At 36.3% G+C, this 26,782-nt stretch overlaps 1 protein-coding gene across 2 annotated transcripts in view; it reads left to right on the forward strand.

The window, feature by feature from the left end:
• The window catches only part of Lrba (LPS responsive beige-like anchor protein), a 571,922-nt gene that overhangs the window by 171,889 nt on the left and 373,251 nt on the right, over positions 1–26,782 (forward strand). For both annotated transcript variants that reach the window (XM_006976444.4, XM_042279232.2), the window contains exon 35: positions 19,893–20,001. In XM_006976444.4, coding sequence (XP_006976506.1) covers positions 19,893–20,001 — 109 coding nt within the window. The remainder of the gene's footprint in view (positions 1–19,892; positions 20,002–26,782) is intronic.

Raw genomic sequence — 26,782 nt, forward strand, 5'->3', positions numbered from 1 at the left:
TACAGGTACCCCCAGCTGGCCAACGTGCCGAGAGTGAGAGAACTTGGAACACTCAGTGCTAAAGGGCATGTCGCCATCAAATTTCTTCCCTCAGTGTTCAGGGCACCCTGTGGAAGGAGGCAGAAAGATTGTAAGAACCAGAAGGGGTGGAGGACAGTAATGATCCAAGGCCTTCTGCACACCGCAGGGCCGACATACATGTGAGCTCACAGCGATTGTGCATTGTGCACAGGAGGTGCTTAGTTCTGACAGATGGCTTCCAGCCCTGAGAAGGAGACACCGGCCCCAAACCAGAGCGGTGTCTGATGACAGCTGCTCTCGAAGACAAAGTTAGTCCCCGCAGAGTCTCCCTGGGTACACATGGCTCTTCAGGCCAGGCCCAGGCCCGTCAGTAGGTGGCCAGCACAGAACAAGCCCAGTGCCGTATTCGCATGTTCTTTTCTTGTAAGGTTTTTACAGGGCAGGCTGCTCTTGTTTTCTAACTCACAGGTTCTTGTGACTTCTGAATTTGGGTTTTTAGGAAATTTTCTGCATAAGATGCACATCTATATATGTATATCTTGCTTTATCTTTGGCTCTTTTTCTTCTGTTTGTTTTGTTATAGTCTGGTTTGCTTGTTTTTGCTTTATATTATTTTATTTTATTGTTATCCCTTAGATGCCTGTTTGCTTTCTACAAAGAGGCAGAAAGGATGTGGATTCCCATGGGAGAGAAGATGGGGGGCGGGGGGCGGGTTCTCAGTGAAGTTGAGGACGTGAAAAATATGTATTTTCAATAAAAGAAAGAAAAAAAAGAGAGAATGAATGATTAATAAGGTAGAACAAATGGGAAAACCAGAATGATGAGCAGGTTACTTTGTGTGTGTTTGTGATAGCTGAGTTTGCATTAATGGATTTGAAGACTTGAAGTATAGATTAAAAGGTTGATGGTTTTTCAGAATAGTATCCTAAGCAGAAGTAATGTTTCAAGGAGGCTTATTTATATTGCTTGACTGATCCCATCAGTGTACTAATTTAACATTGAAAAATAAGGTAAAATTTAACCAGAGAACATAAGTATTGAGATATATTTTCAATAGATAGTAGTGTTAGTAATAAAGACATTAGAAAATGGTAAATATAGCCGGGCGGTGGTGGCGCACGCCTTTAATCCCAGCATTCGGGAGGCAGAGGCAGGCGCATCTCCGTGAGTTCGAGGCCAGCCTGGGCTACCAAGTGAGTTCCAGGAAAGGCGCAAAGCTACACAGAGAAACCCTGTCTCGAAAAACCAAAAAAAAAAAAAAAAAAAAAAGAAAATGGTAAATATGTATATTTTGGTGGAAAACATCAAAGTGGTGGAAACAATATCTGAAACATTGTGATGAGTAAATATTTATGATCTTGGGTACTACCAAGAACTTTTGTATTTTTCAGCCACGGTTTCCTCATTTATTCATTATTTATTATATTCAGTATCAAATTTTTCTTAACTTTGAGGATATGGCAGTAAACAGGCAATTATCTTTTGTGGAACTTACATTTTAAATATAGATTATGAACTATAAACAAAGTAAGTTGTATAATATACGAATAGTGACAAATACTACAGAAAAAGAAAATACAGAGCAGAATGGATGAGATGATCTTTTAGGGATAGTTTTGAAGAAAAGATTAATGATTGGGGCCAGGCGGTGGTGGCGCATGCCTTTAATCCCAGCACTTGGGAGGCAGAGGCAGGTGGGTCTCAGTGAGTTCAAGGCCAGCCTGGTCTACAAAGCGAGTTCCAGGACAGCCAGGACTGTTACACAGAGAAACCCTGACTCAAAAAACAAAACTAAACAATAACAACAAAAAGATTAATGATTGGTTTGCAGTTTAAAATACTGTGGTTCTTGTTAGGACTCATTGAGAAGGTGAGATTTGGGCATGTACTTGAGGTATATACCATAGGGATGTGCACACTCTGTTATTCTCAGCCAAGAGACTAGTCACTGTGCAAGTGTGAAATTTCCCACTATGTCTGAAGAACATAGCTAAAATAGTGATCAAATGAAGAAAAGCAGGTGAAGGAAGGTCAATAAAAATACAGAACAAAATTTTGAGTAACCTTAGAAAGTACTTTGTGGTGAATTCCATTATTGCAGGATATTGAATAGAAGAGGTAGACTATCTCTCTTATGTCTTAAAAGGATCATCATGGTTAATGCAGATAGAAATTGGATGATAGAAGCCAGTAGCTCAGCTGTAGGGCTAAGTAATAATTCAGCATGATGGTTACTTAAACTAGAGTGTAACATTAGGAGATAAAAACTTGGAAAGTGTATGGATATATTTTAAAGATATAAGTTTAAGTGTTTCTCAGCCATTTGAGTTCCTGCTAATGAGAATTCTGTCTTTAGATCTGTACTCCATTTTTAAAATTGGATTACTTGGTTTTTGATATCTAGTTTCTTGAGTTCTTTATATATTCTGTATATTAGTTCTTTATCAGATATGGAATTGGTAAAAATCTTTTCCAATTCTGTAGTCTGCCATTTTGTCCAGTTGATGGTGTTCTTTGCCTTACAGAATCTTTTTAGTTTATGAGGTCTTATTTACTAATTGTTGATTTTTAGTGCTATACTAACAGTGTTCTGTTCAGAAAGTCTTTTCCTGTGCCAGTAAGTTCAAAGTTATCCCCTACTTTTTCTTGTATTGGCTTCAGTGTATCTGGTTTTAAGCTGCGTTCTTTGATCCACTTGGACTTGAGTGTTGTGCAGTTTAATGGATATGCTACCTATTTGCACTCTTTTACATGTAGACATCCAGTTTCACCAGCACCATTTGTTGAAGATGCTATCTTTTTCCCAGTGTGTATTTCTGGCTTCTTTTTAAAAAAATCAGGTGTCCATAGGTATGGGGATTTATCTACGTCTTTAATTCTATTCCATTGATCATTGTGTCTGTTTTTATGCCAATACCATGCTGTAGCTTTATAGTACAACTTGAAGTTGGAGATGGTAATACCTTCAGCAGTTCTTCAATTGTTCAGGATTGTTTTAGCTATCTTGAGTCTTTTCATGTTTCCGTGCAAAGCTGAGAATTGTCCTTTCAACATCTGTCAAGAATTGTGCTGGAATTTTAATGGGGATCACATTTAATTTATAGGTTGCTTTGGTAGGGTGGCCATTTTAACTATGTTAATACTACTGATTGATGAACATGGGTGGTGATGTTTCCATCTTCTGACATCTTCTTCAATTTCTTTCTTCAAAGACTTCAAAGTTTTTTTTATCATAAAAATCATCACTTGCTTGGTTAGAGTTACCCAAGATACTTTATATTATTTGAGGCTATTGTGAAAGGTGTTGTTTCCCTGATTTCTTTCTTGGTCTGTTTTCATTTGTATATAGGAAGGCTACTGACTTTTGCGAGTTAATTTTGTGTCCAGCTACTTTGCTGAAAGTGTTTATCGGCTGCATGAGTTCCCTGTCGGTATTTTTGGGGTCATTCAAATATACTATCATATCATCTGCAAATAAAGATACTTCTACTTCTCCCTTTCCAATTTGTATCCCCTTTATATCTTTCAGTTGTCTTATTGCTGTAGTTAAAAGTTCAAATACATATTGAATAGGTATGGATAGAGTGGACAGCCATGTATTGTTCCTCATTTAGTGTAACTGCTTTGAGTTTCTCTCCATTTAAATTGATGTTGGCTATGAGCTTGCTGTAAACTGCCTTTCTTATGTTTAGGTATGTTCCTTGTATCCCTAGCCTTTCTCGAACTTTTATCATGAAGGGGTGTTGTATTTTGTCTAATGTCTTTTCTGCATCTAATGATATGATCATGTATTTTTTTCTTCCTTCAGTTTGTTTATATGGTGGGTTACATTTAATGATTTTTTGATATTGAACCATCCCTGCATCTCTGGGATGAAGCCTACTTGATCATGATGGATGCTTTTTGGATGTGTTCTTGGATTTGGTTTGCAAATATTTTGTTCAGAAAATTTGCATTTATGTTCATAAGGGAAATTGGTCTATTTTTTTCCTTGTTGGGTCTTTATGTGGTTTGGGTATTAGGGTAACTGTGGCCTTAAAATGAATTTGGCAGTGTTCCCTCTGTTTCTATTTTATGGAATAATTTGAGGAGTGTTGACCATTTTGTGTTGACCACCTACTTCTGAGCTTGGGCTTCCTGTAAGTGTGGTTTGTATATCCAGTGAGACCCATTGGAGAAAACTAGTTTTTCCTTTGAAAGAGTTGTCATTTGGAGATCCCTTCTGGGTTAGGGATGGGTGCTTGTGTTGACTTCCTCTTTTAGCACTGGGATCGCTCTCTAGCTGAGACCTGTGCAGGTCCTGTTCATGTTGCCACTTCTCTGTGAGTTCACACGTGTCTGAAGACTGTTTCCTTGTTGCCATTCACCCCTGACTCTTGGCAATACTGTTCCTCCCCTTCCGCATAGTCCCTCAGTCCAGAGGGTAGGGCATTTAATGAAGACATTCCAGTTAGGACTGAGTGTCCCGAGTTCTCCCCCTCTCACCACAGTGTCCAGTGGTAGGTCTCTGGATTAGTGCCCACCGACTGCAAGAGGATGGGTCTGTCTTTGATGATGGCTGAAGGAGATGCTGATCTGATTTAGCATGGTGTCATGCTAACAGTTCATGACCAGCCATGGTCCAGTACAGCTGTTGTCCCTGTCCTAGTGGTGGGGATATTAGCATCCAGACAGCATTGTCACTGACTCCGTCTATCTCATCGCAATTTGAAAGATACTTGTCAGTCCTATTTTTACTTTTGTTGTTTTGTTGTTTGCTTTTGGCTAACTTCCAGCTGATGAATGGATAATGAAAATGTGGTTCATAAACACAATGGAATTTTATTTATCCATGAAGAAAAATGAAAATATGAAATCTGCAGGAAAATGGATGGAATGGGAAGCTATTAAGTTTATTTATAATTATGTTTAGGTAAACCAGCACAGAGAGATAAACACTGCACTATCTGTCTCATACACAGATTCTAGTTTTTATAGTTGTGTAGTAGTTTGTGGGGAGGTGTAGAAGATAGTAAACTAGAAGGGGGCCATGGCAGGAGGAGAGAACCTTTGATGCAGAAGAGAGTAGGCTCATGGCACTGTGATGAGAAGGGAAGAGAAGCTAATGGGATTAGAGTGTTGAAGACTAAGGAGAGGAAGGACCTGGTGGGGGAATGGGTCATCCAAACTAAGCATGTGTTAAAATGCCAGTATTCGAGCTGCTGCTTTCTAAACACATGGAAACATTTTTATATATTACAAGACATAACATTGACGACTCAAGTGAGCCATTGTCTTTTTCTTCACTTGGGCTATTGGAGAGGATCTCTAAACCTAGTGATTTCTCTGAGGTTGGGAAACCCATTCTCAGGACTGAATTTAAGTCCCACTTTGGATGTTACCTCAGAGTTCTTGAAATATGTTATCTAGGTCACTTTTACCTAATTTATTTTCTTATATTCCTTATTTTTCTTCAGTGTTTATCATTACCTGTGGTTTTATTTTTGGATATGTTTAAAAATTAACATTTTTAGTTGTAAACTGATGGGTTTCATTATGGCAATTTTTTATGAGTGTCATCATGGCACTTTTCTATGTCATTTTACTATGCTCTTGTTACCTGAAGATGTTTATTACAACATTGTTTCCCATTTCTGCCAATAAAATGTGTGTTCTTCAAAAGATAATGCTCCCATCTTTAGTTTATAGTTGTATCTGTCACCTAGAGAAGTATCTGGTCAACTGAGTTAATATTGTATAATTAATAGAATGTTTTTTCCATATATGTTAGAAAAAGGTACTAAACTTTGATTTTCTTGTGTAAGGGATTAATGTATTTTAAACAATGCTAGAAACAAGAATAAACTTCTTAGGGAAATAACAGACCTAGTAGTGAAACTTTGTTCTTTACAGGGCAGAGTAGGGCTGGAGCAGTGACTCAGTTGTTCAGAGCACTTCCTGCTTTGCAAGGACTGGAATTTGTATCTCAACATCCACATGGGGCTGTCCTCTTCTGGCTTCCATGGGCATCTCCACACACATGCCTAGGCACACACATATACATATATAAAATTAAATTTTAGAGTGCAGAGTATATTTAAAGGAACAATTTGAAGACATATTTCTAAAGAAATTGATTTGATCTTTTCTTTTATACATATCTGATACCTTGAACTTAGGTGAGTCTATGTAGACTGGGTATGTTTGTGAAGTGGTTTGGAATGTTCCATACTAGACTGAATCCCAGGAGCAACAATAATAGTAATAAAGATTTTTCCTTTAACTGCCAGAACCAAACATTTTCCCTCTTGTTTTGTAGATCTGACCTTTGTCCTCATCAATAGAGTAGCTGTTGTAAATGTGGCTCTTGATTAATGTTTTAGTAGTTTAAATAACATGAAGACCTTTATAGATAGACAACAGTGTTAGGTTTATCAGACTTGATGTGTATCATTAGCAAATCAGTTACTTTGGTCAGACGTAAATGTTTATTTGTTTGAAATATTCTCCTTATGTAATTAATATAATACTTTATATTTTATGATTATGATTTCAATTACTGACATTGTTCATATAAGCAGCTTTCTGTTTTAAGCAAATTTATTTTATACAGTGGAAACAGCAGTGATGGACATAATCAAGTAGTGTATTTTTTAATGACTTTTAACAAAAGAAAAAAGTTTCATACAAATTTCAGTTAAAAAAAGTACGTTTTCATTTTTTATAAGCAGAGCATTGTTAACCTTAAATAATAGTGTTTTGAATGTTTTGTTGTGTTTAATAAAAATTAAAAAAATTTTTGAAAGCATTTTTATTTTTAATTATGTATTTGTGTGTGTGTGTGTTTCTGTAAATGTGTTTGTAGGTACAGATGGCATGGAGGTTGGGGAGATTCCTCTGGAGCTAAAGATATAGGCAGTTGTTCTATAACTTCCAGAAGTGAGTGCTGGGAACTGAACTTGATCCTCTCGAGGAGCACTTATGTGCTCTTAGCTGCTGAGCCATCTCTACAGCCCAATTTTTGATATTTTGAATTATCACTTCTCTATATTTTAATCATAAAACATATGACAGAACTTTTTTTTTCTAAAAGATGTAACTTTATGTAAATAAAGTTTCACATTCCTTTTTGAAGAGGTGTGTTTTGCTAGGTAGCCCAGGGAACCTGAGCTCATAGTCTTCCTGCGTCTGTCCATGTACTGAAATCATAAGCTTGTGTTGCCATGCTAGCCAATTAAAAAAAAATCTTAAAGAATAGTAAAGCTACCCTTTAGACTATGGTGCTGTGGTGCTATAGTAATTGAAATTAGTGCTTAGGTATCCCTACTAATTTTGAATGTTTTAAGTGAATGCTGAGGGTTAGCATAACATGAAATCCAGGTCTGTATAGAGGGTCACTTTGTTATGTGCATGTACTTCGGTTGATTTATGTATATACCTGATTTAGTATTATCTTAGTTACTTCTATTCTTTATCTTCACATGTATTTAACTGAAAATGAATTTAATTGTTTTAATCCCAGCAACGCCGTTGCCTACATTTTAAAATTCATTGTTTTGTTACTGAATCTTGTAACTTTTCTAACTTGGTTTTGATTTCTTATTTTGCATCCTTATTCGTATTTGGAGAACTGGTGATATTACTTGCTAGACATTTAGTGTCTCCAATAGTATTCATGTTTATTTCATTGGTTGAAGTATATCTGGTAGATTGCTTAGATTATTACCTCCTTCATTCAGGCCAGACTGTGATTCCTCTAATGAGTATCTTTTCGAGCACTTGATGCTCTTGCTATTTCGAAGAGTTCTGATCTAGACTGGAGCTCTTCAGAACACTACTCTGATATTTGAAATACTTTTGTGATGGTTTAAAGTCCTTTCTTTACTTGTCTGACTCATGCATTTGGAGAATACTGGGTAAACATTGACCATTCTATTAATTTTATATATTTTTGTGGTCATGATTTTATTTTTCTACTCAATGAATTTTGAAAACCCAGTGTAAATTTCCTCTTAGTAAATTTTTTAAATTTTTAATTAAAAACCCTTTTACAGTTTCATGCATGTATATAGTGGTTTAGTGGCCCATCCTTCCAGTACTTACTGTTACCTTCCTTCTTCTCCTGAAATCCTTCTTGTTTAAAACAAGTCTCTTTCCTACTCACATGGCTTTATTACTTTTGTGTATCAAACTGGATTCAATTAGGATTGCTGACATGGGCATCGACAGGGTCCAGGCAGGTTATCAGTGGCTACAGCGCTGAAGAAAGGGCCACCTCTCTGTCTCACAAGCATTGACTGTCAGTTGTCCTGGGGGCATTATGAGCCTTCCCCCATCCATGGTAAAATGTTGATGGCACAGTTTTGTGTAGGTCTTATGCAGATAAACACAGTGAAAGAAACTCATAAAGACAATGGCCATGTCATATTCAGAGATACCCTTTTATGGCACATCTCCCCATCCTGCGGCTCTTACATTCTTTCCACTTCTTTTGGAGTTGATGTAGATGTCGTGTTTAGGGTAGAACACTCTACTGTTACTTATTCTCAGAATGTTGACCAAGCAAAAGTCTCCACGTTAACTATTGCCTTGCTACAATAGAAAGCTTCCCAGGTGAAAGCTGAGAGCAACTTGAATAAATGTGAATGTTTCAAAGAGAATTTGACATGTTTATTTAATAAAACAATAATAATAGTTTTCTCCCATAGTATGGCGACATTTTATTTGTGTTAAAATGTGATTTTATTTGTATGTTAATAAAGTTGCCTGGAGATCAAAGCTAAGAACAAGCCATTTAACAGATGTCCAGTGGTTGTGGCACATGCCCTTAATCCGATCACATGGCAGGCAGAATCTCTGTGTGTTCAAGGACACAGCCAAGCGGTGAACCGAACCTTTAATCTTCAGTATGAACCATAGAGACCTGGTCTATATATAGGCAGTGACAAAGAAGTCATATGGTTGGGTATAGAACCAATGAGAAGGCAGAACAGAAAGGCAATAAAAAGACAGAACACAGAAAAAAGGTCTCTCTCTCAGGGGATGGACAGTAGCAAATGGTAAGATAAGGTCATCTTAGCTCTTGGCTATTGCCTGATCTCTGGGCTTTTAAATCTTTATTTGACTCTGTGTTTCTTATTTAATAAGACTGTTTAAAATTACATCTACACCATAGCATTCAAGACCTTTCAAGTCAAGGGCTGTTTGCCATTCATGAATTCTCTCCTATGGAGCAGGCCTAAATATCCAATCAGGAAGTAATTGGTTAATTCTGTCATAGCTTTGTACCTACTACTGTACCGTTGGGTACATCTTGACTAGCAGATCAGTAATGTAGCATGCAAGACTCACAGCTGGGAAATAACTTTTAATAATATGACAGCTGTTGGTAACTTTTGTCCCCCAGCAGCCTGCAGACTAATTTCTGCCGGGCACTATGCAAACTAGTCAGCAAGGAGGAAGCTTTGAACTGGGTCAACTATGACTTGTATGTGTACTGTCTTCAGCAATAGTCTTACCATCAAGCTTTGGGGGGTAAGCAGGAGAAATGTCAATAGTATATATTGTTTTGGGGGCTTCTGAACTTCTCTAATAATTAATAGAGCATTACCCCATACCCATTATAGGATTGTTGTTTATCAGTCCATGCATGCAGTGTGAATTCTGAAACCATAGTATAAATTCCTTATAGACAGAAATGTCAAGAACTCTTGTGAGTTTCATGTTATTTGTGATACTGTTTATTCTTTTCATATTTTTCTCTTGGTTTTTCCTTGTTGTTTCTACATACTTATATGTTACAATAAAAAGACACATACCATTTGCTGATTCATTTCTTAAAAAACATAATAGTAGAACTCAAGGAAACAACAGGCTCTAGAACCTACTTTGAAGGTGCACTATTTTAAAAAGAACATTGTAACATTAAATTATCATCCAGACTTGGGTAATTTGTGAAACATCAGTAATTAACATAAACTATTCTGATTGTATTTGGTTTTGTTTACTAAAAATACATTTTAAGGACTTGTTGCCCAATGATTTTACTTCTAAATTTTCTCTGTGATTCTTCCTTCTTTCTTGCACACTTGGGAATAAGAAAGTGCGTATTATTTTATGTACTGTTAGACACAGCTCTGAATTCTCATCTAGGGACAGTCCCTATCTGCTTATTACAGCAGTGACCAGACTTGCATCTGAATGTGTCAGTAACCTCCATAGGAGACACAGTGTTTCTACTACCAACGCACTCGCCCGTCTCCTCAACATCCCACTGCTGCAGACCGCACTTCTGCTGTCCGAGTTGCCTTCAGCAACTCCAGTATTCCCTAAGTGGCATTCCTAGCACTTCTGTGTTTGTTTTGTTTTTCCAAATCAGGGTTTCTCTGTGTAGTTTTGGTGCCTGTCCTGGATCTCACTCTGTAGACCAGGCTGGCCTCGAACTCACAGAGATCCGCCTGGCTCTGCCTCCCTAGTGCTGGGATTAAAGGCATGTGCCACTGTTGCTCGGCTCCTAGCACTTGTTCAAATGGCGTGGATGACTCACAAAGCTCTGTGGAAAGACCCAGTAGAAAATTGATTGGAGGAAAAGTGCAGAGGGAATAGGGAGAATGGGGAAGAGGCCAGAACACTTTTCATTTTATTGTGACCCTTTTGGCTGGTATCATTGATATTTTTAATCTTGGTTTATAGTATGGTAAAAAGACAAAAATAGTTACTGTCCATAAGTAAACAGTGTGGCTACAATGTATTCTTCCCATATCAATGAAAGAAGGTTTGGATTTAAGTAGAGATTTTCTCCTAGGGACCCTGAAACCATATGCTTTCTGGCTTGCATTTCTATGTGTATGTGCTGGATGACACAAAGCTAAAGTTGTCTAAGAGAAGGAAACCTCAATTAAGAAACTGCCTTCATAAGATGGGGCTTTAAACAAGCCTATAGGGCATTTTCTTAATATGTGATTGATGAGGGAGGACTTAGCCCATTGTGGGTGATAACATCCTTGGGCTGGTGGTCCTAGGTTCTATGAGCAATCCATGATGAGCAAGGAAATAAGTAACACCCCTCCATGGCCTCTGCTTTAGCTCCTGTCTCCAGGTTCCAGCCCAGCATGAGTTGCTGTCCTGATTTCCTTCAGTGATGGACTGTGATGTAGAAGTGGAAGCCAAATAAACCCTTTCCTCTCCAATTGAGCAATAGCAATAGTAAACCTAACTAATACAATGTATAATAACTCCTATTATATACCAAAATTAATTATTTTGATGTTTTCCTATTTGGGGTATATTAGTTGAGGAGAAACCCTCCCATCTCTATTTATTCCAACCCTGGACCATTTGGCATTGAAATTTGTGAGGGTAATTTATGATTACATTTATGCTGTTTCTTCCTTTTAAAATTTATAATATTTGATTCTATTTATTTTGTGAAGATTTAATAGTTTATCAAAAGTAATGTTTCTTTTATTAGAATAAGGATATTTTTCTCAATTCTGTAAGTATTTTTAAAAACTTAGGTGGTCAGATTATTTTTCATGTTTAACTTTTTAGCTCAGTCAACAACATATAGTTAATATAATACACTTCAGCCTTCAACAAATTTTGTGATTTTATAATCAAATTATTTTTCTGTGATTATTTTTTCTTTTCTTTTTTTTAAAGATATATTTATTTATTATGTATATGGAAGAGGGTGCCAGATCTCATTACAGATGGTTGTGAACCACCATGTGGTGGCTGGGAATTGAACTCAGGACCTCTGGAAGAGCAGTCGGTGCTCTTAACCTCCGAGCCATCTCTCCAGCCCCTGTGATTATTTTTTAAGCTTGTCTTATTTGTATTGATTTAAAGCAGTAGTTCTGAATAAGCATGCTATCTTGTTTCAAAAATACACAAATTCCACAAAAAAATATCCACTAAAAATTTCAAAGCTTAATATGACAGGGTATTACTATACAGTTCTGGCCAACCCGGGACTCCCCATGTAGGCAAGGCTGACCTCCAAGCAGATGTGACTTCCTGCCTATAACTCTGGGTTTTAGTGCTGGGAGTTCAAACATACACCTGGACCATGCCCAGTTTAAATGAGTCCCTTTTTCTTTCTGTTTTATTTGAGCAGCAACAGGTGTTGAATCCTGTACAAACTGGACAAGTTCTCAGCCCCCGAGCTATCTCCTTAGCTGTAGCTGTCCTGTTTGTACAGGGGCAGTTTACGTTTTTTAAGTCAGGCTGTCTCTTTCTTTTTCCGTATAGATGTATGCTGATGTCCAGTGATTTGAATGTATCAAGATTATGAGAATGTACTTATAGTTGTATAGAAATTATATAAGTATGTTTACATATAAATGTATGTGTGTGTGTGTGTGTATATATATATATATATATATATATATGCAACTTATACTAAATGAAATAAATTACCAGATTAAATCTTAATGAATGCTACCAAAAAAAGGATAGCAATTGGGACAGAAAAAGAAAATTGAATTAAAACATTGAGAAAGCAAACTTTCCCCACTGAATTGGTATTTGTGCACACCAGCTATGTAATAGTTCACAGCCTGGGATCAAGAGAGTTAGTATTGGGCAGAATAGATATGCCATCCTCCCAGGCTTTCATTTAATTGGTAAAGAGAGAAAATCTTAAGAAACGATATTATATCAGAAGGTATTATTGAAAAAGCCAGAATAGCATGTTAGGGAAATAGGTTCAACTTGAGAGAGAGGACATTGCAATTTTAAATAGGATATCAGAATGGACGAGCTCCTGCCAAGTGTTGAGAATATGCTTCTGGTATCCAGAGCAGCTATTGGAAAACAAAGTGTAAGCATCTGTAACAGCTGTTTCCCCCCAAATTGTCTTTTCTATACATGATTATATTTTTCTATTTCTATTTACCCATTCTCAAGAATCCATTCTTTGATAGGGAATGTCTTTGACCTAGAATATGTCCACTTAGTAATTGATCCTTTTGTTTCTGTTGTGGACTTCGTAGTACCATGTGCAGTTTTAAAATTCTCAGTGATGAGTTATTTTGCAATACAAGATTGGAATAAGCAAGTTGAGGTCAGACTGTGGCATTTGTAATAAAAGTGACATTAAGTTATAAAGCTCTTGAATTCGCAAGAAGAATCAGTCTTATATAGTATTGTTATTAACATTCCAGTTGTCAGGAGGAATATGTAAAACTACAGTCTCTTTATTTGAGACTGTTACTTTCCAGAACAGTACATACTACTTGGGCTGGACCTCAGGAAAGATCTAGATTGTTCTTAAATATGTGTGAAATGTATTAAGTGTAACAAAAACAAACATCTTGTTAGCATCCTATTCTCAGGTTCCAGACTTGTGTATTCTCTGATGTTTGAGCTATTTTCTACCTTACTCAAAGTTGTTATTGAGAGTTTTAATTTGCAAGTGAGTGGATAGGTACTCATTTAAGGATGCTTGTGATATTAAATAATATTTTATGAAAGGAGGGGGAAGAAAGGGGTGTGGAAGGAAATAGGGAAGAATGAGAACAAGGAATAGAAAAGGAGGGGTGTAAGAAAGAGATTTAAGGAAGGAGGCTAGTATGTAGAGAGTTAGAAAATTATTTTCACCCTAAGAACAAAGGTTATGTTAATTTGTAGAGGCCATAGTCTTCAAAGTCTTTAGGATTAGCTTTATATAGTATTGGTATTTAGAATCAGGCTCCCACCTTACTGGCTTGCGATGTTTCTCTGTAATCAATTCTAACGGTATTACAATGTTGGAAGCATTGTGAAAGTAAGGGGTAGTACTTCTACTTTCTCAGTTGTTAGGGTTCATAGAAGTAGTTACTTCTTTTTCTATAAGTGGTCCTATGTATGAGCAAATTCTGAGGGTAGCTGCTAATGGAGGTTATAGAAAGCCAAAGACAGAGCAGTAATATTAGAAAACTTAGTAAAAATGTGTGTATGTACTTACCCAAGGTCTAGACTAGAATAATCAGATGTGGACAATGGCTCATAATGTAGTTATGGGAGGTAGCTGTCATCATTACTGTTATTTATTGAGCCTCAAGTGTGAATCTTTTGTAGTTGGTCACTTGATAGGGCTGTTTGTTTCCTAAGGTTGACACAAGCAGTATTTTTTCCCTTCCTCCTTGCACTGTAGATATAAATTATACATACATTTTCTTCTTAATATTAAAATATGTGAATCATTTCATGTTCTGCATTCAGAGATTAATCTACTTTATATTAAATACAACATTTGAAACTGCTTATAATTAAGACTTTGGCTTCTTCATATGCCTTTAATTTTTCATTGCAATTTATTATATAAATTAGGTAAATGGTATATTTAGAAAGATAAGCGTATACATGGGAGAAATGACATTTTAGGAAAAAAATACATGTGTTGATTGAGTTTGTACAGTCACTTTAATGTTTAATCTAATGAAAGGACAAGCCACATTTCTGTTTAGGAGCTTGGGAGATGCTGATTTAAACACAGTTTGTAAATTGTTAAGGAGAATGCCCATGGTTCCATTCAAGTATAAGATCATTAAATTATACACACACACACACACACACACACACACACACACACTCCCATAGTGACCGACCACAGCTCTCCTGAATTGTACTTTTTTGATGTTATGGTTGATTTAAAAAGGTTAATTGAAAAGTGCATTCTTTGTTAGTTGGGAAATAGATTGTTATATACAGAATACTAATTACGGTTGTCTATGGTAATGTATAAAAGTGTAATAATATAATATACTATAATATTAGACATAATTGACATAAAATAAAGGTCTTTGTATGGTGAAATTACAGAATATTCCATAGAGAAGCAGAGGCTTGAAGCCAGTCTTTTCAGTTTAAGGTTTTAGATGTAAAGAATGGTGTGGGGGGAGCAGATGGAAAAATGATTTGTAGCATTTGTTTTCTGGCATCCCCTAGGTACCTGTTTGTGGGATTTTTCCATGTACCAGATACCATTCTCTAGGATGTAGCTATGCAGAAATCTGGGTTGCCAGAAACATGAGGATTCTAAATATACAAGGAGACAAGACAATTCAGATACCCTAAATAAATAAAACAGGATCATGTTGTAAGAATAAAGAGAAGACGACTTATAGGGAGGTCAATATGGAATGGATGTACAAACAAGAATGGCGAAGAAGTTGATTAAAAAAAAAAAAATTAAAGAAAAGGCCTCATGTACCTCAGTCTGTCCCTAACCTCATTGTCTAGCCATGGCTGGTCTTAAATTCTTGATCCTCCTGCAGATGTATGCCACCATGGTTGTGTGATTTAACATCTGATTTTTTTTTAAGTGTGTATGAGTGTTTTCCCTGAATGTATGTTTGTGTATCATGTGAATGAAGTATCCTCAAGGGCCAGAAGAGGGTGTCTGATCTCTGGGGATTGGAGTTACAATAGGTTGTGAGTCATTGTGTGGTTGCTGGGAATTGAATCCAGGTCCTCTAGAAGAGCAGCAAGTGCTTTCTAACCATTGAGATATCTCTCCAGCCCCTCAACATCTGATTTTAAAGTATGGGAACAGAGATAAACTACCTTAGGGAGAGAACAATAACTGTACTAAAACACAGTTAGTAAAGAGTTGGAAACAGATGGCTGGAACAAGCAAGGAAGAAAGTAGTGCGTTTCAGAAATATGAGAGAAGCATTTGATTTTTAGATAATATAGTATCTCAATAAGTTTACATTTAATCTTGTTTAATAAAATATATTATTGAGTTTTTTTTTTTTTTTTTTTTTTTTGGTTTTTCGAGACAGGGTTTCTCTGTGTAGCTTTGCGCCTTTCCTGGAGCTCACTTGGTAGCCCAGGCTGGCCTCGAACTCACAGAGATCCACCTGGCTCTGCCTCCCGAGTGCTGGGATTAAAGGCGTGCGCCACCACCGCCCGGCTTATATTATTGAGTTTTAAACAAGAGAATAGTATGATGTAATTTATCATAGTAGCCATATTTGTATAATCTGCAACATTCAGTGCATTTACATTGTTGAGTAATATTACCAACATTTATCTGCAGAAATCATTTTAGAAAATGGAACTTCTTTACCCACTCAACACTGACTCCCCAGACCTTCCTCCTTGTAACCCCTGACCATCATCATTCTGTTTCCTGCCTCTATGAGGTTGACTGTTCTCAATCTCAGATAAATGGAATCACAGTTTTTCTACAGTAGTCTGCTTATTTCACTTAGCATAATATCTTCAAATGTTCAATTTTAAAAAATTTAATAATTACTATTATTATTACTTTGTGTGTGTTTGTGTGTTCATGCACCACTATGAAGTCTTAATATATAATGAAGGATAGTCAGATGTAAGGAAAACTTACTTCCATGGTTGAGTCTAGATTTTATAGTGTACTAGTTGTTACAATGCTTTAAAAGGCAGGTAACAAAAATGTTAAGCCAATGGAGGATTTATTCAGTCATAATGTGAATGAAGTCTTGATTTTATTAGGCCATTTGTGCAATAGAATAAATTAAATCTAGACATATTACAGAGGAAGTATTGACAAAATGTGTTGATTGTAGGTCTGAAGGAAGACAGTAGAGAAAAGTGAGGAGGCTAAAATAACTTTGAGGTTACTTGACTGGGGAATAGGACAATGGTGTGCCATTGACTAATCAATTCAATTAATGTTTGAGTGCTGCAAGGCAATATATTGACAATAAATTCATGATGTGGTTTCAGGTCTCCAGAGGGAAACTAAGGAGCACAAAATAGTATTGTTCGTCGGCATTCTTGAAAGCCCCTGTTTTCTGTTTTACACTCCAAGGAAGTTATTCATTAGCAGGTTTAAGAATCACACTGGGGATTGTTTATAGTATCTAAATGTGTACTATTTAAAAGCATTTAAATTACCCTGATCATATCACCTCAAAATTGTGGACAAATGTTTATTTTTGATGTCGAAAGTAGCCAGGAGATAATTTGAATCTGAGGGACAAGATATTTCATAGTGCATATAAGATTCATAAAAAGAGTAAAATGTTATACAAAAGCAGAAAGCTGTTTTAAGTCTATTTTTATTTCTTTTCATCATTGCTTGAATAACCTCAATGAATATATATGTCTCAGGAGGAGGTACAGTCTCTATTTCTAGCCTAGGTGTGTGTAGGTGTTCTTTGTAAAGGCTCAAATAGTAATGTAGGATTTGTAGAACATACAGCTTCTGCTACAGCTGTTCAGCTCAGTATGATCCTATGTTTTAGAAATAGTCACAGATGACACTTAAACAAGTGATCTTGTTAAACTGTATTAACAGAATAATTGGTAAGCCAGCTTTGGCCTGCAGGCTGTAATTTGCTGACCTTTATATTAGATAACTGGTAATTTGTTGTATTTTCTTTTATATTTTTTCATAAATTCATATTGGGCATGAACTCTTTTGTTACACAAATTTAGAAGCTACTATGGTACATAATTAGGCTCGCTAGCTGTTTATTTTTTGTAAAGAATGTGATAGTGAACTTACATCTATTTTTCTTGATTCTAGGAACATGTTCGTGTAGTATGTTACTAGAAGTGTAGTAATTGCTTTGGATCCAGTATGTGTGCAATTCATTCATTTTTGCCACAAACATTGCTAAAAAGTGAAGCATATTCCCTGTAGAATGGGAATTGAATGGGGCCATTGTGCATTGTTATCGGATCTGACATTTGTAGGTGGGAACTTTTGAGTTTCTCTACTATCCTAGTTCTGCCCCTTTGTAGAAGAGAGTTGAGAAAATCACCAAAGAGCAGTCACATTCCAGAAGCCTACCATTGTATAAGTACTCGGTCACTACCTATAGATCCAAGACTTTGTGTTGAAATTAAAGAGGTTTAATTCTCTTGGTCCATGTGACTTGTTAGTCAAGGTCTTAAGAAAAGCTGACCTTGTTTATCTCTTGACTTTTAATATCAGAGTTTTAAAAACTTTTACATGATGATTTATTCAAATTACATTCTTTTATGAGATTCTGCTCAATATTGTGAAATTTTTTTGTTATCCATATAATTAGATGTTCTTTTTGTTACAATATAGTATTTCAACATATGAATATTTTGCCCTTTAATGGATAATTTCCTTTTTGTGGATATTTGGGTAGTTGCTAATGTTTTGCTAGGATGAATAATTGATATTAGAATTTTTATTTGTATATTCACATATTTTGTAATTATGAGTCTGTGGTTCTTCATATCATTGCCCAAAATTGGCAAATTGTTTTAGGTTATATATATATATATGTATATATCTCCACCCTTTTAATTCCTGTTTGATTTACAGGTTGAGAAGAAGTCAGTCATGGCTGGGAAGTCTGGGGGCCAGAACATGAGGCTATTGGTCACATTGTATTCACACTTAGTAAGCAGAATGCTATGAGTGCTTGTGCTCACTTCACTTTCTCTTTTTGATTCAGTCTAGGACTCTAGTGCACATGAAGTAATACCACTCACACTGAGAGTGGGTCTCCCCACCTCAGTTAACCTGGTCTAAACAATCCCTTAAACTTGCTCAGAGGTTCGTCTCTTCAGTCATTCTAGATCTTGTCAAGTTGACAACATTAACTAGCACAGGTGGTTTCATATAATACTGCAGTTTTAATTTGTGGTTCCCTGGTAAACAATGTCGCAGAGATGATGACATTAACTTCTTGAGTGAACTTATTCCAGGCTATATTGAGTCTTAGGGAGACTTTGCCCTTCCTAGCATATATTCTAGGATCTGATGATCTTCATCATCAACATTATTTGGTCCATACTGAAACTTTTGCTTACTTTTTTCTCTGTAATGCCTTTTTTATTTAGATGTGTGATTTTCCTTTTTGTATAACTTATCTAACTAAAATATTCATCTTGTAGTTTTCACAAAAAAGCAACATAGAAAATTGTATTTACATTTTGTGACCAAAATACAAATGAAGAGCGTGCTGATGCTCATTCGTCCCTGTAATACTTTTTGAGGTATTTTTCAGTGTTCTGATTCTGGATTTACTCTAGTTTTTGAATGTATGCTTGGACTTGTGCTGAAAGTCTAGGAATCTGCATAGCTCCATCATGTCAGATTGTCTACCTATCTTGGTTTCCTTAATTCTGGGAGGTTGCTAACATCTTTGTTTAGCTTGTGCTGTCTCACTTGTAAATACAAATGCCTCAGTGAGAAGAGTCATGCCGAATGACTTTGTCTGCTTTCTCCTCCAGGTTCTGTGCCTCCTTAAATCTTGGCTGCCTTGATGTGTTAGTGCTGCCAAGATGTAACAAAAATACATGACTTGTTCAATTCATACAACTTACTTATTTGTGTTATGGTTTCACAGGTTTCAGTCCTGGCCAGTTGGCCCAGTTGGTTTTAGTCTGTGGCCAGACAGTATATCATGGTGGGAGTGTGTGGAGAAGACACTGTTCACGTCAGGGTGGCTGTAGGAAGCATGAGAGAGTAAAGTCTGAAATCCCGATATCCATTTAAAGGCACATTCCTGGTGACCTAATGTCTACTAGGTCCACACTCTCAAAGTTCATAACTCCCAGGATTGTCCTGGCCTGGGACAAAGGTCATTAAAACATGCTCCTTTGGGAAATACCCAAACAATGGTATCTTTCTGTTGCCTTTGAAGTAACGGTACCCATCAGCTTTTATGTAGAATTATTAGTTGCATTAGTCAGTTGGCCAGTGTGATACAAACCAATCCACTGTCACCAGAGAATAAGCTTTTGCTGTTGTGTCATTTCATTTATTGAAGTGAAATAATATTGATGCCTCATTGTGTATGACATGAGAACAAGGGATTAAATATTCCTTTTTCTTCAAAATAATAAAATATACTGCTGTTGAGCCCTGACTAATCATGTATGTTTTATATATATTTATTTATTTATTTGACAATATTCATCTCTTACAGATTACTTAGCCAAACAATGAAGGATCATTTAGTAAGAGTAGCAAATGAAGCTGAATTTATCCTGAGCAGACAGAGAGCAGAGGATATTCACAGACATGCAGAATTTGAGGTAAGATGCTCCTGTGTGCTTGGAGCAAGGATGCTCCTGTTTTTAGATGGTAATTAACTGCTTAAACAAAATGGCAGTATTGTCTAAAGAATCATGCTATTCGTCTTCAAAAATTAGTCTGTGAAAATCATAGAGGATTCTAGGAAGGCCCTCTTGGTTCAGTACCAGTTCATCTGTCATTTGATCAGAGCACCTTCTGTGTTTTGTTGATCTGTTTTGTTAATGGGAATGGGACTATGCTCTTATGGTTTCTAATAAAGAAATCAGTGAAGGACTTAGTCCTCTCTGGGGAAGACTCCTGATATGTCTTGTGGTTATATGTATTTGAAGGCCACAGGACAGACAACTTTTGGGAGGAGTTGGTTCCCTACTGTGACCAGGCCTAGCAGCCTGGGCCTTAGCCTGCTGAGTCACCTTGCCACATCTGCAGCTCTTACTTTGGTGGCCCATGAGGGACATGTTTTGTACAGCTCATCTTGTAAGCAGTGCTTATTTTAGCAGTTCTTTTTAACATGTGCAACAAATGTGAATTCATAACAGAACTGACTGGTTTCCTAGCTATATGAATGACTAAAACAGGGGTGAACTAGATAACTTGACAAGACTATCTGTTCAAGCCAGGTGGCGATGGCACACGCCTTTAATCCCAGCACTCAGGAGGCAGAGGCAGGCGGATCTCTGTGAGTTCAAGGTCAGGCTGGTCTACAGAGCAAGATCCAGGACAGGCTCCAAAACTATACAGAGAAACCTTGTCTCAAAAAAAAAAAAAAGTCTGTTTAAATTTGAAGACATTTGAAAGTAGTATGGGAGCCGGGCAGTGGTGGCGCAAGCCTTTAATCCCAGCACTTGGGAGGCAGAGGCAAGTGAAGCTCAGTGAATTTGAGGTCAGCCTGGTCTACAAAGTGAGATCCAGGACAGCAAAGACTGTTACACACAGAAACACTCTCTTGAAAAATAAACAAACGAACAAATAAACAAACAAATAAATAAATAAAAGAATGCATTATGGTTTCTATTATATAAAGATATATAAGCTCAATTTTTTGGTACTTTATAAAAGATGAAAATCATCCCACTACAGACTAGTGGGTATAGTTTAAAGATTATCCATAGTTTGGCCTTAAAAGAACTTTCTGAACTTTTGGCATCACTGGTTACTTTTTTCTTACAAACAGAGATGCTGTTGTATATTTGGACAAAGCCTGTAGCAGTAGAGAGGCTGATGTGTTTCATTTATTGTCAGTAACTGCTGCTGCTGCAGCTCTGAGGACTACATCTCTTTAGTTCTTTGCTTTTTATAACATCCATGACATCTTTTCCTTTTGTGTTGAAGTTCTGTTAATGTCATAAGATCATTGATTAGGCATACATTTCAACTTTGTTCTTAAGAGTGGGGTTTTTTTTTTTTAACCTGTGAACAGGTACTATATTAAAAATCATGTTATGTACAACATTGGACTTTTTCTTATAAATAGGGTACATACATGAATATACACATCTCAAGACTAAGTTGATTAAAAATTTTGTTTCTTAGAATTTCAGTTTGTACAAACTATACACATCTGTAAACCAGATGTAATAAAAATTATCACTTAATGATTTTATTTTTCATAGTCAATTTAAGTTAAAATTCATTTCAGTAATAGTTTCATGATGCTCTTTTAGACAATATTGCTTTGAATTTCATTTATTATACTATAGAATTCACTTTTTATTAACCTCAGTAGAGCTATGTACCATGTGGCCAATTTATTTGCTTGACTTAGTAAAAACATATTCCCTTTTAAGTGCACTACTTGTTACAAAAATACTTCCTTAACTCTGCGTGTGTGGCATATATATGTTTCTGTGGGTATGCGTGTGTGTACATTGAGGGTATATGTGCTCTAGTATGCCCATGCATATGAAGCTCAGAGGTCAATGTTGATGTCTTCCTTGATTGTTCTCCATCTTATTTTGCAACAGTTTCTCCTTGAACCCCAGAGCTCACCAGTTCAGCCATACTGCCGGGCTAGTGAGTTGTAGGGATCTGCCTTTCTCTACTTCACTTCCCAAAGTTTTTGTGTACACTGCTACACAAAGCTTTTAAGTGGGTGCTGGGAATCCAATCTCAGGTCTTTACCAAGGGAGCCATTTCTTCACCCCCAGCCACATTTTCTAACAGGACTTAAAGCATATTCATTTAGCCAAACATGCTTTTTTTGTATTTATCCTTAATGACAAATTAAACATGAATAGTACAGTTTTTTATGTTTCTATTCTTTGTACATTTTCAACTTAATTAGAATATTAACACATCTTGTATGCTTAAATATATTTTTAAATATTTTGATGTTATTGGACTATCACTATTTTTATGCAGGCCTTTTCTGTAACCATACATTCTAGAAGTCATACATTTATAGCTATATGAAGTACTAAAATGTTCTTAATACTTTTATATAACTTCCTTTATGATCTGTAAATCATGTTCTGCAGCCAGCTTCTCTGCATGATTTCTTTTCAGTAATTAAATTAGCATTTCCAGCTGCTGAATAACTTGTTGGCCTTTTCCATTCATTGTGTTTCCTCATGCGTAAAATGTGAGACATCCACATATTTTTTAATTCTTTCAGAGTACCATTTTATCGGCTGGGTTTGGCAGATATATAGTGTGAATGGTTTATTTTCCTATTCAATCTTAAATAATAATCTAAAATATTAATCTTATGTGTCAATTTAAGTATGTACCTAATGCCTGATAGGTATCTGTCCAGAATGGCCATCATAGAGTAATTTGTAAAGGGTCTAGGATTTCTTCTTCTTAGACCATCCGATTAGGTTGTTTTTAAAAAATAGATTTCAGACGACTGATCAGTCTCTTTGTAGGTATAAGAACTATAAAACTGTAAGATGTGTAACCTTGTAAGTTGGGATAATTGCCAGTGGATTAATGAATCTTGATTAACTGACAATTTGGAATAGAATAAATAAATCTTATGTCTATTCTTTTGTTTTACTTTATTTGGAAAACTGGAACTGAATTAAATTTAAGTGAGGAGTGTTTTTTATTACAGATTTTCTGCTTGTCTTCAAAGCAGATCATGTCTGCACCTCAATATTCACTTCTCCATTGCTACAGAAAGTAATTTTCTTAGGTAATGTAGTTCTTTGAAATAAATTATGAGCATCTAGCTATGTTTTTAGATGATTTGAGTGATCATTCTTGATAAGCACAAAAAGCCACCAAAGCCAAAGAGTAATCTTTACTCATGGATTTATTTGGGATTAGAACCTCTAAACTAATTAATATTTTATGTCCTTTTTGAGATTTTGATCTGACCAGTGGATGTGTGATGTATTGTTGACTAGACATTTTAAACAGATTAATCAAAAAGTCTCCAATTCTGAGTTGCCACTTCATTCTTTGTCTTGTGTTACAGTGTTCGATTGTTGATACACTACAGTGCAGTACAACGTGTATATGTATAGAGTCTTTACTAGTTACTGACATTGTAACAGAAGATGGAGTGCTAGAAATATGCTTTTCTATTAGCGTGTTAGCCCATATAATGTAATTCAGTTGATCAATAATTTTAATATGGGAATGAAATGTACTCGAAAAGAGAGATTTAGAAAAAATCATAAAATAACAGTGCCAGTTCTCAAATCTGAAGAATTGCAGTTATCCTGATTAGCCCAAACAGCCTTGAAAAATAGAACAGGAGGAAGACACTCACTGTCTTATTTTTGTACTGTGTATAGACTTAGTGACCAAAACAGTATGGTACTGACATAATTATAGACATAGATCAAAGGAATAAAAGTGAATAACTGCAGATATGTAAAGCTTATTGATTTTTGACACCAGTGCCCAAATAATTTACTGGATAATGTATAATCTTTGCTATTGAACTTATATGTTATAGTTGGTACTGTCCACAAAAAGGAAGTTCTGGAAACAGGCATTAAATATATTCATTGGTCATTAAATGCAGAAAGTGAGCTTCACTGTAAGGTACCTTCTTTCCAATCAAGTCAAGAGTTTGGATTTTTCACCAGGAGGTGATTTTGATAGACTTAATTATGCTTGCTGCCAAAAGAGCAATTCATGTGAAGGGTGTAGCTAGGAGTTTCTCTGATCCTGCCTGGGCCCTGCAGTCACGTGGCTTGCATATAAGATAATCACACAGAGGCTTAATATTATTTATAACTGCTTAGCCGTTAGCTCAGGCCTACCACTGACTAGCTATTACATTTAAACTCGGCCAGTTTCTGTTAATCGTTATGTCGCCATGTCTTCCATGGCTTTACCTAAATGTAACAAAGTTTTTCTGTCTCCCACCAGGTCCACAGGTGTTCAAACCCAAGTAAATCCACAGAGGCTTACATTAATTAGAACTGCTTGGCCGTTAGCTCAGGCTTACTACTGACTAGTTCTTGCACTTAAACTCAGCCCATTTCTGTTAATCTATATGTCTCCACATGTTCTATGGCTTTACCTTGTGCCATTACATGCTGCTCCCTGGATGGTGGGCTGGCGTCTCCTGACTCAGCCTTCCTCTTTCTAGAATTCTTGTCTGCTTAACCTGCTATACATCCTGCCTGGCTACTGGCCAATCAGTGTTTTATTAAACCAGTGTACAAAAGCATTATCCCACAGCAGAAGGGGAGCAGATTTTCATTATCATAGTGCTACTCTCTTTTTATTCCTAATTTCAGCTTGTCACATATGTCCTGACGTTGAGGGCTATGTTCTTTATTATGGTTTTAAACCCAAGGTCATTTGGAATGTCAGTGTGGTATCTGACAGATTTAGCTGGTCTGGAATGCTCCTTCAGATACTGTGAATGTTCGCTAACTCCATAGTTAGCATGTAGGTGCATGTTGTTATTAGGATCCAGGTGTTAACTTTTGCAAGAGAGCAATAATTGAAAGGAAAACTTATCCATCACTTTGGGATTTAGGCTGTGACCAATACTTTAGCAAATGATGTTGGCACAGCCAGATATCTTCATCTGAAAGAGTGGAGGAACCTTTAGAACATGTGCACAGCATCACTCAGAACGGATCAGTGGCCTTTCTCAGTGAGAACCAAAATCTCTTATCAGAAAACTCGGTAGTCTATCTTCATAACTTTGTATTTGGAAATAGAATTTTTGGATATAATACCAAAAGTTAAATCTAAAACAAACAAACAAACAAACAAACAAATAAATAGGTTTATTGAGTTTAAAAATTCTCAATTAACTCAGGACAAAATAAAAAAAATTCTCTTTTGTCAAGAATGTGGAAACATACTAAATGGAAAGAATATTTATAAACCTAAAGGTCTTGCATCCAGAATTTTCTAAGAAAACATAAACTCATAACAAAAAGATAATTCAGTTACAAATGGAAACAACTTTAGTGCAGCTTTTAAAAAGATGTATGTATAAATGACCCAAAACATGAACAATGTTCTATCGTTATTATTAGCAAAGCAAACCAAAGTGTAATCAGATAATACTTCCTATGCAGTGGAATGGCTATCATGAAAGGACAATAAAATATTTAAGATGACGTGGAAATATTTGGTACGCTGATACTTGATTTACTCTTTTCTCTCAGCCATATATGCAGTCATCTTAGAAATTCATTCTTTGCTATTTTCCTTAAAATTATGCACTTGTTTCATTTCTCTTACCTCAGGTTCTATTACTATTTTATATCTTAGGTCAGGAGCCTCGTGTTTCTAACCTTAACCCATTCTCATATTTTCTATGTATCAGTAATAGTGATCCTAAAACATAAACTGTGATTTATTATGTCTTTTTTTTTTTCCCCCCCCGAGACAGGGTTTCTCTCTGTAGCTTTATGCCTTTCCTGGATCTTGCTCTGTAGACCAGGCTGGCCTCAAACTCACAAAGATCCTCCTGGCTTTGCCTCCCGAGTGCTGGGATTAAAGGCATGCACCACCCCCGTCCGGTGACTTATGATATCTTTTATGTAACTCTTTAGTTTTGAAACAGTGCATTAAATAAAAAGTCTCAATTTTTTATCATGGTTTTGAAGACTTGATTGATCTGGTTCCCGAGTTTTCCATTTCATCTCACATCCTTCTCCCCATGTATTTTTCTGCAGTCCCACTAACCTTTCAATGCTTCTAGTATGCTGACTTCTTCCTCCCTCAGAGTCTCTGTAGACTTATTACTTACAAGGTATTCTTTTTTCAGTGAGAAAAGTCCAAGCTTTTCCAAACGTGACATACATCCCTGATTTCTAGGTATATGTGTGCTTCTGATGAGAGATGGATGATTAGATATGCAAAATGTAACAAGTTTATGTATTAGTTGGTAATTGGAAGGATGGACAGAAAGTACCCAGGAGAAAAACAAGTGATTGCTATTTTTTTTAAAAGTTTTATTTTTTTATTATGTATAGGGAAGAGGGTGTCAGATCTTATTACAGATGGTTGTGAGCCACCATGTGGGTGCTGGGAATTGAACTCAGGACCTCTGGAAGAGCAGTTGGTACTCTTAACCTCTGAGCCATCTCTCCAACCCCCCATGAGTGCTATTTTTAATTGAATGATGGGAAAGCAGTTACTGAAGGTGGCTTGAAGGAATTGAAGGAGCAAGTCATGGAGGCCTGTGCAAGCACTATAAAGATAAAGGGATTGAGCCAGGCAAGTATGTGCCTGGCTCACTTAGAATATGAGAAAATACTGGATTGGAGTGAATGGGAAGGGTGATTGGAAGGGAAGCAGATTGAAGCATTCATGTGGGTTCTTAGAATTGGGAAATCTGGGAGTTCTGTGAGC

The sequence above is a fragment of the Peromyscus maniculatus genome, chromosome 6 (genome assembly GCF_049852395.1).
Source record: "Peromyscus maniculatus bairdii isolate BWxNUB_F1_BW_parent chromosome 6, HU_Pman_BW_mat_3.1, whole genome shotgun sequence".
Classification (NCBI taxonomy): domain Eukaryota; kingdom Metazoa; phylum Chordata; class Mammalia; order Rodentia; family Cricetidae; genus Peromyscus; species Peromyscus maniculatus.